This window comes from Rana temporaria, chromosome 2, assembly GCF_905171775.1.
Source record: "Rana temporaria chromosome 2, aRanTem1.1, whole genome shotgun sequence".
NCBI lineage: Eukaryota > Metazoa > Chordata > Amphibia > Anura > Ranidae > Rana > Rana temporaria.
Genome location: NC_053490.1, coordinates 442,994,496 through 443,011,691, shown reverse-complemented (window position 1 = coordinate 443,011,691; position 17,196 = coordinate 442,994,496). Strand labels below are relative to the sequence as shown.

Sequence of the window (17,196 nt, the reverse complement as noted above, 5' to 3'; positions counted from 1 at the left end):
CTATAAGTTGGCGGGTACAGCAAAGACATCTCTCCTCCACCTCTCCGCCTTATTTTTGAAAATCCAGATATCACACAATTTACTGTTCCTACATACGAACAACAGTACGTTCCAGTGAAGAAAAAATAAAAGTATGGGCAACGTCCCCTTCTTAAAAATGGCTGCCGAGTGGCCCTACTTCCGTATTGTCTCTATGGTAGCCTGTTGGCATAACGGGAAGTGATGTCAGTAAACACTAGCCGGCTGTCTCCGTGGCAGCCGGGGCTGGAGAAGTGGGAGAGGAGGTCGGAGGCTGTGAGTACAGGTAAGGTGAGGGCAGTGCGGGAGGTTGCTGGGTGTAGAGGCCTGTCTATGATGGAGGGGACACTAAGTGCTATGGAGGACTTGTCACCAGCTTGTATGGGGCTTCTCCTTCCCTGGAAGGTTGTCAGGGGGCTGGAGGGTTTACATCATGAATGTAAATATAAATAAACTTTACCTCTTCAGCTCTGGAAGATTTACCCCCCCTTGAGGATCATGCCATTTTTTGTGATACGGCACTACTTTACTTTACCCGACAATTGCACGGTCGTGCGACGCTGTACACAAAAAAAGTATTACATTTTTTTTATCACAACTAGACCTTTCTTTTGGTGGTATTTGATCACCTCTGTGGTTTTTATTTTTTGCGCTATAAACAAAAAAAAAAATTTTTTGGGGGGAAAGACCCCAATATTACTTCCTTTCTGCTACGAAACAAGTTCAGTAAAAAAATGTAAACCTGTTACTTCATCAGTTTAGGCCAATATATATTCTGCTACATATTTTTGGTAAAAAAAAATCCCAATAAGCGTATATTGATTGGTTTGCGCTAGGGTTGTACCGATACTAGTATCGGTATCGGGACCGATTCCGAGTATTTTCGGGAGTACTTGTACTCCCGCAAATACCCCCGATACCAAAATAGAATACTTTACACCCTCCCCCCCCCCCCCCGCCGCCGAACGAATCCCGCCGCTACACCGCATCCCGCCGCATCCCCGCTTGGTTAATACGGGCGGGGAACATTACAGCATTAATTTGAATAGCTGTAGTCTTTCCCGCCGCGCCACGTATAGACACTCCACCTTGCTCGGGTGAACTGTCCAATCCAGAGCGGCGCGAGAGACTACAGCTATTCAAAGCTGTAATGTTCCCCGCGCGTATTAACCAAGCGGGGATGCGGCAGCATGTACGGTAAGGGGGACATGGCTGCTTTTTTGGGGGGGGGGGGAAATGGCTGGATATGGGGGGGAGACATGGCTGGATATGGGGGGGGGGGGGGGTCATGGCTGCATATGGGGAGGACATGGCTGCATATGGGGAGGGTCATAGCTGAGTATGGGGGGGGACATGGCTGCATATATGGGGGAGGACATGGCTGCATATATGGGGGGGGACATGGCTGCATATATGGGGGGGGACATGGCTGCATATATGGGGGGGACATGGCTGCATATATGGGGGGGACATGGCTGCATATATGGGGGGGACATGGCTGCATATATGGGGGGGACATGGCTGGATATGGGGGGGGGGGACATGGCTGGATATGGGGGGGGGGACATGGCTGCATATGGGGGGGGGGACATGGCTGCATATGGGGGGGGGGACATGGCTGCATATGGGGGGGGGGACATGGCTGCATATGGGGGGGGGGACATGGCTGCATATATGGGGGGGACATGGCTGCATTTGTGGGGGGACACATTTAAAAAAAAGTATCGGTACTCGTACTCGGTCCTAAAAAAGTGGTATCGGGACAACCCTAGTTTGCGCAAAAGTTATAGCGTCTATAAACTTTGGGATATATTTATGGCATTTTTTTTACTGGTAATGGCAGTGATGAGTGCGGGACTGCGGCGGACAAGTTGGACACTAAAGCCCTGTACACACGATCAGATATCTGATGGAATCTAATGCGATGGATTTTTTCATCAGATATCCGATGAAGCTGACTTTCATCAGTCTTGCCTACACACCATCAGTCAAAAATCCGACCGTGTCAAACGCGGTGACGTACAACACTACGACGAGCCGAAAAAATGAAGTTCAATGCTTCCGAGCATGAGTCGACTTGATTCTGAGCATGCGTGGATTTTTGACGGATGGAGTTCCACACAGACGATCAGATTTTTCTATCGGTTTTTTATCCATAGGAAAATTTTAAAAACGTGTTCTATTTTTTTTCACCGTTTTTTCATCGGACAAGCCGATCGCGTGTACAAGGCTTAAGTGACACTTTTGTGGGAACCAATGACACTAATATGCCGCGTACACACGGTCGTTTTTTGTGATGAAAAAACCCCGAAATTTTTAAAAATGTCATTTAAAATGACCGTGTTTGGGGAAAACGTTGTTTTGTCTTCTGAAAAACGACAAAAAAAAAATCGAACGTGCTTCAATTTTTTATGTCGTTTTTCAAAACGTTGTTTTTTGTGTCATAAAAAATGATCGTGTGTAGGCTAAAACGACGTTTAAAGCGACGTTTTTAAACCCACGCATGCTCAGAAGCAAGTTATGACGCGAGCTTGAATGGAACAGAGTGCCGCCGTACGTGCTGAACGTAACCACGCTTTGCTAGAGCATTTTGAAAAAACGATGGTGTGTAGGCAATGTCGTTTTTTAAAATTAAGTTTGAAAAAACGTCGTTTTTTTTCATGAGAAAAAACAAAGGGGTGGATTCAAGAAGCAATTGCGCCTGTGTAACCATAGGTTACACAGCGCAATTGCTTACTTGCCCCGGCGTAACGAGTGCTCCTGATTCAGGAACCTCGTTACGCCGACTGCAGCCTAAGATCTGCGCGGCATAAGGCTCTTATGCCCGCATATCTTAGGCTGCATTCTTGCGATGGCCGCTAGGGGGCGCTCCCATTGTGCTCAGCGTATAGTATGCAAATTGCATACTAACACCGATTCACAACGTTGCGCGAGCCCTGCGTACGCAATTTACGTCGTTTACGTACGGCGGTTTTCGCGCAAGGCTGCCCCTGCTATGTATACCCGTCGTTCCTGTGTCGCAAAATTTGAATTTTACGTAGTTTGCGTAAGTGAATCGTGAATGGCGCTGGACGCCATTCACGTTCACTTTGAAGCCAATGACGGCCTTGCGATGTCATTTGCCGCAATGCACGTCAGGAAAGTTTCCCGACGGAGAATGCGCTCTACGATCGGCGCGGGAACGCGCCTAATTTAAATGATTCCCGCCCCCTACGGGATCATTTAAATTGCGTGCTCTTGCGCCGGGCATTTTGCCGGCGCGCCCGCGCAATTTACGGAGCTTCTGCTCCGTGAATCGAGGGCAGCGCAAAAAAATTGCGGGGGCGCAGGGCAAAATCGTTGCCCTGCGCCTCCGTAATAAATGCGCAAATCTACTTGAAAGTTATTTTACAAGCCAAAAAACGACCGTGTGTACACGGCAATACAGTGATCAGTGCTAAAAATATGCACTATCACTGTACTACTGTCAGTGGCAGGGAAGGGGACGATCAAAGTGTTAAATGTGTTCCTAGGGAGTTCTTGCTAACTGTGTGTGAGGTGCTTGTACTGTGAGAAGGCAGAGGTCCGTGTTCCTGCTTAGCAGAAACACTGGATCACTACTTTCCTTTCTCACAGAACGGTGATCTGCTTTGTTTACATCGGCAGACCGCGGTTATGTGTCTCTTGAGAATGATCGGCAGGTCCCAGGGGACAATGGGTCCCCTGTACCCACTGATTTGGCTTCCGCTGTGTCCAATCACAGCGGGAGCAGGTCCCCGGAGGTGCGTGTGCGCCCCAGACCCGGAAGTGCAAAAGCATGTACAGGTACGTGATTCTGCACAAGAGAGCCGCCTTGCCACCAAATATATACCGTATACGGTTGGCAAGCAGTTAAATTGCATGTCACCCTAGAAATTATTATGAAGTAGTATATAAGTGTGTGTGTGTGTGTATATATACATGTAGTTCTTCTAAAGCCTCGTACACACGATCGGATTATCCGACGGGAATTGTCGGAAAATCCGACCATTTGTATGCTCCATCAGACAATTGTCAGATTTTCTGCGGACAAATGTGGGATAGCATGCTTTAAAATTTTCCGCCAACAAGTGTGTGTGTGTGTGTGTGTGTGTGTGTGTTGTCGGATTTTCCGAGCGTGTGTACTCAAGTCTCTCGGACAAAACTCCAGAGTACAAACGCACACGCTCAGAAGCAATGCTCACCATAACACAACATTAGCAGAAGTTGCCCAGAGGGTGGCGCTAAAGAGCTGAAAACCCACACAGTTTCTTGTTTGTTGGCCGACAATTCTTTGCCGTTTGTATGGAAGACAAGTTTTTGGCCAACGCCCATCGGACAAAAGTCCTACGCTTTGTCATCGTGCAACATCCCAACATGCACAGAAACGCATTGCCGTTAGTTGGTAATAATTCCCCCAGGGCATCTGCAAATGCGCACATTTTCGCATTCACTAAAACACATGGTGGACATGATTTATGACACTCTGCTAATGGAGGAAATGCAGGCTAAAGATTTGGATACTTGGGAAAAATTAAGCACACTAAGGTACATATGAATGTACATCTCTGAGGAATAAGCTCCGATCATTTTGTGATGTTAAACATTGGAACTCATACAAAGTAGGGGTGCACCGAATGGAAGTTTTGATGCCGAAACCGAAAATGACTGTTTTAAAAAAATATTTTTATTTATTTTAAATGGTGAGGCTGCATTCATGGCATCGGTGAGGCTGCATTCATGGCATCGGTGAGGCTGATCATGGCAATGGTGAGGCTGTATTCATGGCAATGGTGAGGCTGCATTTACAGGCTGGATTCATGGCAATGGCGAGGCTGTATTCATGGCAATGGTGAGGCTGCATTTACAGGCTGCATTCATGGCAATGGTGAGGCTGCATTCATGGCAATGGTGAGGCTTCATTCAGAGGCTGTAATTATGGCAATGATGAGGCTTCATTCAGAGGCTGCATTCATGGCAATGGTGAGGCTTCATTCAGAGGCTGTATTCATGGCAATGGTGAGGTTTCATTCAGAGGCTGTAATTATGGCAATGGTGAGGCTTCATTCAGAGGCTGCATTCATGGCAATGGTGAGGCTTCATTCAGAGGCTGCATTCATGGCAATGGTGAGGTTTCATTCAGAGGCTGCATTCATGGCAATGGTGAGGCTTCATTCAGAGGCTGCATTCATGGCAATGGTGAGGCTGCATTCATGGCAATGGTGAGGAGGCTGCACTGACCCTTATTTTGTTTCACAGTTCTTTATTTAAAATTAAAAAAAAAATTCCCGAAACTTCCTCTTATAGTGAAGGTGCGTGTTATACGCCGATAAATACGGTATATATCCAAATAACACCCCCGAGCTCATCCTTAGACTCTTCACCACACAAAGCCACAAAGGCATGAGAATTCTTGTTGGGCAGTGTATTAGTTCATTTGCATTTAATTAATCTGGCCCTCTTTGAAAAAAGTTTTGACACCCCTGGCCTAGACTCTTTGTGCTCCTTGTGGCAGGCAGAGGATGATGAAGTCTGGGGGGATATGTGGCAGTGTCCCTCCCTTAAATTAGTAGCAACTAGAGAAACATTTATCCAATTTAAGATCCTCCATAGAGCTTTTTTCACAATTTGCGCCGCAAAAGTTGCACAAAATCTACCCTGGTACTCCTTCCTAATTCTGGAGGTGCGACCTGCTGACTTTATCCATATGTACAAGTATCCACAGGTACAAGTATTTTGGTTGGAGGTAATACAGTTCATCTCCACCCTAATATATAAATATATAAAAAAAAGGAAACCACAATGCCTTTATACTGTCTATGCTCTAAGGAGAAGCAATGACACACCCGTGAAATACCAGAGAAATGACCTGAAGGCCATTAATACACCTGGAATGAATAGACATGATGATATTTGAGGCTTGGGTCCTCCCCCTTTTTTTTCTTTTACTCGTTACTCTCTGGAGCCAGTAATCGGCAAACAACTAAAGCCCCGTACACACGGCTGGGATTCCCAGCAGTATAAAGTCGGACGGGAAAATCGAGAACCTGCTCGGAAAGTTTCCCCGTGTACACACGGCCCGGTTTCCCGACAGGAAAACTGCTGGGAGAGCTTTGGCCGGGAATCCCGGCCGTGTGTATGCTCCCTCGCAGTGTTTCCCCATAGGAGAACTGCCAGGTTTAAAACCGGCGGGAAAATAGAGAGCTGGTTCTCTATTTCCCCGCTGGGATTCCTGGCAGTTTTCCTGTTGGGAAAACTGCGAGGAAGCATACACACGTCCGGTTTTCCCGGCCAAAAGCTCTCCTGGCAGGAAAAAACGGTTGTGTGTACGAGGCTTAACCACTTCCCGCCCGGTCAATGGGAAATTTACGTCTGGGAAGTGGTTACACAATCCTGACTGGACGTCTATGGACGTCCTGTAGGATTTCATGCCGCGCGCGCTGTGGGGTGTGCGCGGCGATCGGTGATGCGGGGTGTCAGTCTCACACCCTGCATCTCCGATCTTGGTTAAGAGCCTCCGGCAGAGGCTCTTTACCATGTGATCAGCCGTGTCCAATCACGGCTGATCACAATGTAAACAGGAAGAGCCGTTGATGGCTCTTCCTCACTCGTGTCTGACAGACGCGAGTAGAGGAGAGCCGATCACAGCAGCCCCCCTTCGGATCGCCACACTGGACCACCAGGGAGGGGCAAAAAAAAAGGGGGGCAATAAAAAAAAAATCGGTAAAAAAAAAAAGATGCCAATCATTGCCCACAAATGGGCACTGACTGGCAACATGGATGCATCAGTGCCACCCCACAGTGTCCATCAGTGCCACCCCACAGTACCCATCCATGCCCAGTGCCCACCTATCAGTGCCACCCACCTGTGCCGCCCATGAGTGCCCACCTGTGCCGCCCATGAGTGCCCACCTGTGCCGCCCATGAGTGCCCACCTGTGCCGCCCATGAGTGCCCATCAGTGCCGCCTACCAGCGCCGCCAATCAGTGCCCATCAGTACTACCTCATCAATGTCCATCAGTGCCATCTCATCGGTGCCCATCAGTGCCGCCATATCAGTGGCCGTAATTGAAAGAGAAAACTTACTTATTCACAAAAAAAATGTACAGATTTTTTTTTTTTTTTTAACCAATGACCCTAGTGCTGCCAAATGGAAGTGCTAACCACTTAGCCACTGTGCTGCCTTTATATTTTTTGCTTTCTTCCACTGACTCTGCCTGGTGTCTGAAACTGTCTGTAAGTCTTTGGGTACATCAGTTGGCAATGTTTGACTTACACATTGGCTACGGTTTGGAAAGGGCTTGCATAATGGGGATTAGTTAACCACTTAAGGACCGCCTCCTGCACAAGTCGGCAGAATGGAACGGCTGGGCACAAGCACGTACATGTCCTTTTTTAAGTGCCCAGCCGTGGGTCGCGGGCATGCGCTCGCGACCCGGTCCGAAGCTCCATGGCAGCGGGACCCGCGGGCCCGATCCCTGCTGGAGTCCCGCGATCGCTCCCCGGAGCTGAAGAATGAGGAGAGCTGTGTGTAAACACGGCTTCCCCGTTCTTCACTGTGGCACTGTCATTGATCGTGTGTTCCCTGATATAGGGAGCACGATCAATGACGTCACACGTCCAGCCCCGCCCCCCTGCAGTTAGAAACACATATGAGGTCACACTTAACCCCTTCACTGCCCCCTAGTGGTTAACTCCCAAACTGCAATTGTCATTTTCACAGTAAACAATGCATTTGTATAGCATTTTTTGCTGTGAAAATGACAATGGTCCCAAAAATGTGTCAAAATTGTCCGATGTGTCCGCCATAATGTCGCGGTCACGAAAAAAATCGCTGATCGCCGCCATTAGTAGTAAAAAAAAAAATTATTAATAAAAATGCAATAAAACTATCCCCTATTTTGTAAACACTATACATTTTGCGCAAACCAATCGATAAACACTTATTGCGTTTTTTATTTTACCAAAAATATGTAGAATAATACGTATCGGCCTAAACTGAGGAAAAAAAATTCTATATTTTTGGGGGATATTTATTATAGCAAAAAGGAAAAAATATTGCTTTTTTTTTTTTTTTTTTTCAAAATTGTCGTTCTATTTTTGTTTATATCAAAACCGCAGAGGCGATCAAATACCACCAAAATAAAGCTCTATTTGTGGGGAAAAAAGGATGCCAATTTTGTTTGGGAGCCACGTCGCACGCGCAATTGCCAGTTAAATCGACGCAGTGCCGAGTCGCAAAAACTGGCCAGGTCCTTTACCTGCATTTTGGTCCGGGTCTTAAGTGGTTAAGGTCCACACGTGGTCACTGTCAGTAGAGGAGTGTGGCTGTACAGTTTACAGCAGCCTAAAAGTGAATCTTTTCTTTTTTTTTACGTTTTGGTTTAGTCTTTAGTTAGCATAACAAGGCATAGAGATCAGTGGTGTGCACTTACCCAATAGATCGTCATTTCCTCACTTGCAAAATGCCATCTTTGGCAGTGCTAAGTAATAGTCTTCTATTAGATTTATACTTGTGTGTATTCTAAGTAATGGACCTCCAGGATAAGCAAATATTGTTTCATTTCAAGAGGCATGTGAATTCTTAATGCAGTAATAAACCCAAAAGCAAACAGTTATTATATTACAGCTTTAGATGTGATGGCTGCATTTATTTCCTTTTTTAGGCTTTCGTCTATTTCCATCTGTTTTTCCTAGCACAATTTCTCCAGCAGAATGTATCAGTTTACAGTACATGGATGATACAAACACTTAACACTGGCAGGAGTGATTAAAATGATCGGCTTATATTTATTCATTCAAAACCTTTAACCCAGAACAAAAAAAAAAAGTTTGCTGTAACTGATAAAGTGTGAGCTGGAGTTTGGCTTCATTTTGTTAGTGGTTCTAAATCTGCTAATACAGGGGTTGACAAATTTGCTTGGAATCTAGGAGCCAGCTAAAAAAGTTAGGAGCCAGAAAACACGCCCCGTCCCGACGAGCTTGCACGCAGGAGCGAACACATACGTGAGCAGCGCCCGCATATGTAAACGGTGTTTAAACCACACATGTGAGATATTGCCGCGATTGGTAGAGCGAGAGCAATAATTCTAGCCCTTGACCTCCTCTGTAACTCAAAACATGCAACCTGTAGATTTTTTTAAACGTCGCCTATGAAGATTTTAAAGGGTAAAAGTTTGTTGGCATTCCACGAGCGGACGCAATTTTAAAGCGTGACATGTTGGGTATGAATTTACTAGGCGTAACATTATCTTTCATAATATTAAAAAAAATGGGGATAACTTTACTGTTTTATTTTTTAATAAAAAAAAAGTGTAATTTTTTCCCAAAAAAAGTGCGCTTGTAAGACCGCTGCGCAAATACGGCGTGACAGAAAGTATTGCAACAATCGCCATTTTATTCTCTAGGGTGTTAGGATAAAAAATATATATAATGTTTGGGGGTTCTAATTAGAGGGAAGAAGATGGCAGTGAAAATGGTGAAAAATTACATTAGAATTGCTGTTTAACTTGTAATACCAACGGCCACCACCAGATGGCGCCAGCTTACACATCTGGTGGTAATAACTTGTAATACCAACGGCTCACCACCAGATGGAGCCAGCTCACAAAAAAAAAAAAACTTTATTTTTTTTTAATTTTTTTTGCCCCCCTTCCAAGCCAAGTCGCCAGGACCCCATTTCTAGTCGCCATGGCGACCTGGCGCCCGGGATTTGTCGAGCCCTGTGCTAATACATTTAATACTCTCCTCCTCCCCCAGACTGACAGCTGTCTGCTGTGCCTCTTGTGCTCAATAAGGCTCCATTCACACCTAGGCAATTTGAATCGGGGCAATTCTGCTCATGATTTCAAAACGCGGGACCCGTTTGCGATGCCATTACTTGTTAATGGCACTCCAATCGCATTGCGGTCTTGCCACGGTTGTCGCGTGATAATTACAGCAAAATGGTGAAGTTTGTCGATCAAAAAGGACCAGGAGCTTCTTTTGGACGACAGCGTTGCGATTTGACATATGGCATCACAAACGTGTCCTGCGTTTTGCCGCGATTTGGTAGAATTGCGGCGGTTCCACCCACGACTCAAGTCATCTAGGAGCCTAATACAGGAGTTGTGTTACTGGCCAGACCACCAGGGGGAAAAAAAAACATAAGAAAAGTGAACCAATGATCCCACCACATCTACTGATCAGTCAATAATTATTATTATTATTATTATTATTATTATTATTATTATTATTATAATACAAGATTTATATAGCGCCAACAGTTTGCAATATAATACATCTTTTGGTTTTGAATTTATTACCACTTTAAAGCAGAACTTTCCCCTAAAGCAGAAAGCTCCACCCCCCCCCCGCCCCCACCAATTTTGTAGCCTTTTTTATTTTTCTCTGGGAGCGGGTACCTATTTCTGACAGGTTCCAGCTCCCAAATTGGCCCCCCACCTCCCTGCCTGCAGCCTCCTGGGACACATCACATGTACCAGAAGGTTGCTGGTTTAGTCTGCATGCCCAGCGAGTCTCCTGCATGTGCAGTGGGGCGCCAGGTGTGAAACAGCAGGAGGTCACAGCCGGCTTGCCACAAACAAGATGGCAGCACTGGGGACCCGAAGAACTGGCCTAGGTGATAACAGCGCTGCACCGCTAAGTGTCTGTTTATTAAAAGTCAGCAGCTACAGTATTTTTTTATTTTTTGTACAAAATACCGTAGCTCTTTTATTATGTCTTGATATGCTTTTGTGTATTTTCGTTCCAGATCTGTCCAGAAACTTTCTCTGTGCAGAAGCTTCCTGTAATAGAGCGGCAGTGACCAATCTATCTCCTTGTGCAGGGTGACTGGTCTTGTATCCGCCCCTCCTGTAATCTTCTGCAGGCAGCTTGTGCACAGACTATCTACGGCGCAGTGATAATGTCACCACTACTTTTACAAGGTAATATATGGGTTTGCAAAGGCATTAGGTGCAGATTTATATTCTTTGTCGCTATTCATGAATACTGCATATTTATATAAAGTCTTGTGCCAGGAGTTTAGCTTTAACCTCCAGTTTGTTTTTCCTGTGCGTGGTCCAACTTGCCAGTACAAATGTAAATTGCCTTTTAATACTGTACACAGCTGTCTCCAAGGTCATCTATTTCCATGGTTTGTTTTCCCTTTGTACAGGAGATGCGTGACCCCAGCTGCTTTCAGCACTACATTCAATGTTTGTGTTCTTAGGCAAACAGCCAACGTGAAAGAAAATAATGGAATCTGTAGATGACATGCATAGTTCTATAACGTTACAACCCCAATTCCAAAAAAGTTGTGTAAAATGTACATAAAAACAAAATGCAATCGTTTGCAAATCTCATAAACATATAGAATAGAAGTAGAAAACATATCAAATGTTTAAACTGAGAAAATGTACAATTTTTAAGAAAAAAAAAAAAAAGTAGGGCAATTTTTAAATTGATGGCAGCAACAAGTCTCAAAAAAGTTGAAACATGGCAACGAAAAGCTGGCAAAGTAATGCCGCGTACACACGATCGTTTTTTGGCATGGAAAAAAACGACTTTTTCAGCATATCCAAAAAACGACGTTTTTCCAACTTCATCATTAAAAACGACATTGCCCACACACCATCGCTTTTAAAAAATGATGAACAAAGCGCGGTGACGTACAACACGTATGACGGCACTCTAAAGGGGAAGTTCCATTCGCCTTTGGGCTGCTTTAGCTGATTCCATGTTAGTAAAAGACGATTCGCGCTTTTCTGTCTGTTACAGCGTGATGAATGTGCTTACTCCATTATGAACGGTAGTTTTACCAGAACGAGCGCTCCCATCTCATAACTTGCTTCTGAGCATGCCCGGGTTTAAAACGTTGTTTTAGCCCACACACGATCATTTATTACAACCCGAAAAACATTTTTTAAAACGGCGTTAAAAAATGCAGCATGTTCGAAAAAAAATGTTGTCGTTTTTCAGAACCCGAAAAACGATGTGAAGCCCACACACAATCATTTTAAATGACGTTTTTAAAAAACGATCGTGTGTATGCGGCATAAGTGGTATTAACAAGGAAGAGCTGGGAAAACATTTGCAACTGATTAGGTTAATTGGCAACAGGTTAGTAGCATTATTGCTTACAAAAAGGGCATCTTAGAGAGTCGGAGTGTCTCAGAAGTAAAGAAGGGCAAAGGTTTACCAATCTGTGAAAAGCTGCGTCTAAAAAATATTTTGAGATCATTGCATTCTGTATTAATGGAGATTTTGCACAACGTCCCAACTTTTTTGGAACTGGGGTTGTAATTATTATTATTATTATTATTATTATACACGATTTATATAGCGCCGACAGTTTACGCAGTGCTTTACAATGTAGAGGGGGGACAGCACAATTACAGTACAGTTCAATACAGAAGGTACAGGCGGGCTCTGCTCGTAGAGCTTACATTCTACAGGGAGAGTAATTTAATTAAAGCGGGAGTTCACCCAATTTATATATTTTTTTTCTATTTTCCCCTTAGCTTCCTGCTCGTTTTGTCTAGGGGAATCGGCTAGTTGTTTTAAAATATGATCCGTACTTACCGTTTTCGAGATGCATCCTCTCCGTCGCTTCCGGGTATGGGTCTTCGGGAGCGGGCGTTCCTTCTTGATAGACAGTCTTCCGACGGTCGCATCCATCGCGTCACTAGTAGCCGGAAGAAGCCGAACGTCGGTGCGGCTCTATACTGCGCCTGCGCACCGACGTTCGGCTTCTTTCGGAAAATCGTGACGCGATGGATGCGACCGTCGGAAGCCTTTCGGAAGACTGTCAATCAAGAAGGAACACCCAGTCCCGCAGCCCATACCCGGAAGCGGCGGAGAAGATGCATCTCGTAAACGGTAAGTACGGATCATATTTTAAAACAACTAGCCGATTCCCCTAGACAAAACGAGCATTCATCTAGGGGGAAATAGTGTCATGTGCGGGTGAACCTCCGCTTTAATGACTAAAGTAGTCATTTTATGATATTTAACTTTCGCTAGTGTCAAAAGCTGGGTAAAACATAAAGATAACACTAACGTCTGTCTTCACTGATTTATATATTGTAACATTCTTTCTTTGTAGTATAATAATCTCCTTTTTATTTTCCTATATTATTTTCAATAGCAATGGCTAAAGACTCGCTGTCAGAAGCTGGGCTGCACTTTGATGAGCTTAACAAGCTGCGCATCTTGGATCCCGATGTCTCCCAGCAAACCACGGAGCTCAAGGAAGAATGCAGGGAGTTTGTAGACAGTAAGTCACTTCAGCCGAGAGGGATAAGGAATTGATCTCCCAAAGCTGACACTCTAATAATACACATTGCAGCACAATAAAGTCTTCACAGGTTATGTGGTGTATAGAAACAATTAGGGAGGCTTCTACAATTTTGATGTATAATGCCTGTCTGCCCACTCGCAACCAAAACGTACACCACCTTGCTGTTATTTAGGCTCCATTCACACTTATATGACTCCAAAGTTGTGCCGACTTTGGAGTGCAACTTTTGGATGGGTGCAACTTGGGTACGACTTTGGCTTTGACCAGTGATAATGGACAACTGTTGCATTTTATAAGATTCAGGTACGACTTTCATGCAACTTTTGAGGGTTAACATTGAAGTCTGTGGCCCTCAAGTTGCATGAAAGGTGGACCAAAGTAGCGCATGAACTACTTTGAAGTTGCATAACAAGTGGCACAAGTATGAATGGGGTCTTAATCCTTGCCTATGTTGCAGTTTAGGCTGGTGCCATGACCACTGCCCCAGGTTTCCTGTTTCTGGGTGGCTTCTTTCTCTTGCAGCATTTTATGGAGGCACATTTGCATGTCTCCCTATACCAGGTATATTCAACTGGGGTGCCATGGCAAATTTGACACAAAACCCTGTACAGTCTGGCCAAGAAATGGTTACTGTGTTAAAGCGGAGGTCCACACAAAAAGTGAACCTCCGCCTTTTGGAACATTCCACGCCCCCCTCCGGTGTCACATTTGGCACCTTTCAGGGGGAGGGGGGGACAGATACGTGTTGAGATGCCATTTTTAAGTACACACCTTTCCAGTGCACCACCACAGATGTGCAATTCATGATGGTTACCATCTCTGCATTGTGGCAGTCGTTTCAAAATGAATGGGTACAAGGCACGGCAAGGAATGCGATGTTGTGAATCTATCCTCGTATGATTAGTAAAGCGTTCTAAAACATTTTTATTGTGCTTTCAGAAATCGGTGATTTTCAGAAAATAGTGGGCGGATTAATCGATATGGTGGATCAGCTGGCTAAAGAAACAGAAAACGAGAAGATGAAGGTGCGGTGTCTGAATATTGTGATGTGGATAATTGTAGAATGAACTCCTTATTTATGTAAAAAAATATACTTTGTTAAATATTTTTTTTATTTTTAAATATTCTTATCACAGATCATTATTATGTGTGTGTGTGTGTGTGTAGCTTCAAGATACAAAACACTCACTCAGTTGTGAATGTGGCAAAAAAGTGAACACTGTGATAGTGGTGCACTGAATTTTTGGCTGCAGAAAATTATCGTCCGAAAACTGTGTTTTTGTCATTCGGCTGAAAAACAAAAACAGCCGATACCAAAAGGGGGTGTGGTCCACCCCGGGTGCTGCCCATTGCGGGAGTGTCACTCTGACATGCACAGTTCTCCACTCCCTCCTCCTCCTCCCCCTCCCTCCTCTCCTCGATCTCTGTGTGTCACGGAGCTGAATTGTCTGGGTGGCCATAGTAACAATGTCCAACCTCCTGTGATAGACGGTACACTGATCCAATTCTGGGACATTGAATTAGTGTGATGTGATCACAGGAGGCGGGACACTTGTACTGCGGCCCGTGCAATTCAAATCCGCTCTGTGACCCAGAGATAGCCGCTGATCTGTGCACAGGCAGGCTGCATATGATGGGCACTGGTGAGGCTGCTGGGCACTGGTGAGGCAGAGGCAGGCTGCAAATGTTGGGCACTGGTGAAGCTGCTGGGCACAAGCAGGCTGCATATTATGGGCACTGGTAGGCTGTTGGGCACTGGTAAGGCACAGGCAGGATGAAAATAATGGGCACTGGTGAAGTTGCTGGGCACAGGCAGGCTGCATTTGATGTAGACTGTTGAGACTGCATTGATCTCCTGTACCACGTCTGCAGTCTCTGACCATCTCCTGTACCACGTCTGCAGTCTCTGACCATCTCCTGTACCACGTCTGCAGTCTCTGACCATCTCCTGTACCACGTCCGCAGTCTCTGACCATCTCCTGTACCACGTCTGCAGTCTCTGACCATCTCCTGTACCACGTCTGCAGTCTCGGACCATCTCCTGTACCACGTCTGCAGTCTCTGACCATCTCCTGTACCACGTCTGCAGTCTCTGACCATCTCCTGTACCACGTCTGCAGTCTCTGACCATCTCCTGTACCACGTCTGCAGTCTCTGACCATCTCCTGTACCACGTCTATAGTCTCTGACCATCTCCTGTAGTATGTCTGCTAGAGGTGCACCGCATGGGAATTTTGCTAATACTATTAGCAATGTGTTATATAAAAACGTATACATTTTATTTAAAATTATATAAAAATATTTTTTTAAAACAGTAATTTTCGGTATTGATTTTGTTTTTTTGCCTAGTGTATTCTTCATTTTCGGTATCGGTTTGGGCACCAAAATTTTCATTCGGTGCACCCCTACTTTGTGATCACAGCAAGTTATACCAGACTCTGCCACTCCAAATACCTGGAGTCAAACAAGTTTTGGAGCTACTTTTGTGTTTGCTCGATTCGGGGAGATTGGTGCATTTTTGAAACGGCTCAAAGCAGAAACACACAACAAGAAATGATGTAAAAGATGATAGTTTTTTTTCTTATTAGTGAATACAAATAATGCAAAGCTCAAACGCTTGAAAATGCGGTAGAAAACACTCAAAAATGCGCATACAAACACTCTACAAACCTCCCCGAAAAAACACACAAAAATGCAAGACTGCAGTCTTGTATTCTTTTTATCAGTGAAGAAAGAAACTGGAGCTGCAGGGGAATCATTCAAAGCAAAACTGTATTTAATTAGCAAACAGATGTTATGAAAGGAGAGAAGACCAAGCCAACGCTGCTTGAGCTTTCCAGTCATAAGTGTTTTTTTTTATAAAATAAAATAGAAAAAAAATCTGCTAAAATGTATTATTAGAAAAAAAAAACAGCTATTTAAATCCCTTTCCTGTCCCCGTGATGCAGTACTGTGACACGTTGGCCATTCTGGATGACATTGGAGCCGGTATGTGCAATGTCAGCAGTTTCTGGCTGGAAACGTATTAGAACACGTCATTCCTCTGATTTCAGGTTCTGTAAACCCCTCTTGATCTTGTGCTAATATCACATTAAGGTCAGTCCTGTGTATTCAAGGTTTATAAGCTAGTGCAGATTTGTGCAGATACAGTTGTGCTCATAAGTTTACGATTTGTGATTTCTTGGCCATTTTTCAGAGAATATGAATGATAACACAAACTTTTCTTTCTTTTTTTAATACTTTATTTCTTTATTAAGGTTTTTCACTTGTTTTTACAGAATATAACAAAACAGTCTTCTCTGCATGCACCCCCTCCCATCTCCTCATCTTCCCACCCCTTTAAAGTACAGGGATTGCTAAAACATTAGGTCTATGGTGAGAAGTGGGTGAGGGTTATGCTGCGTTCACACGATTGTTTTTCGGGTTCTAAAAAATTACGTTTTCTTTATGTCATTAAAAACGATCGTGTGTGGGCTTCAGAGCATTTTTCGTGTTCTAAAAAATGCCCACATTTTTTTTTTTTTTTTAGAACATGCCCTATTTTTTCACAACGTTTTTAACGTTGTCGTTTTTAAGGTTGTAAAAAATGGTCGTGTGTGGGCTTTAACGACGTGAAAAATCTGCGCATGCTCGGAAGCAAGTTATGAGACGGGAGCGCTCGTTCTGGAAAAACTACTGTTCCTAATGGAGTAAGCACATTCATCACGCTGTAACAGACAGAAAAGCGTGAATCGTCTTTTACTAACACAAAATTGGCTAAAGCAGCCCAAAGGGTGGCGCCATCCGAATGAAACCTCCCCTTTATAGTGCCGTTGTATGTGTTGTACGTCGCCGCGCTTTGCTAGAGCATTTTTTTTTCACAATCGTGTGTAGGCAAGGCCGATTTAATGATCGGGTTG

The 17,196-nt window shown here is 44.5% G+C and overlaps 1 protein-coding gene across 2 annotated transcripts in view; it reads left to right on the top strand.

The window, feature by feature from the left end:
* Positions 1-196: 196 nt before the first annotated feature.
* The window catches only part of IFT20 (intraflagellar transport 20), a 32,307-nt gene continuing 15,307 nt past the window's right edge, over positions 197-17,196 (top strand). Inside the window, exons 1-4 of one of the 2 annotated variants that reach the window (XM_040338436.1) lie at positions 219-304; positions 10,769-10,943; positions 13,145-13,273; positions 14,237-14,322. In XM_040338436.1, coding sequence (XP_040194370.1) covers positions 10,922-10,943; positions 13,145-13,273; positions 14,237-14,322 — 237 coding nt within the window. In that variant the 5' untranslated portion in view covers positions 219-304; positions 10,769-10,921. Of the gene's footprint in view, positions 305-10,768; positions 10,944-13,144; positions 13,274-14,236; positions 14,323-17,196 lie in introns of both variants that reach the window. The other variant, XM_040338435.1, reaches the window with a different exon arrangement.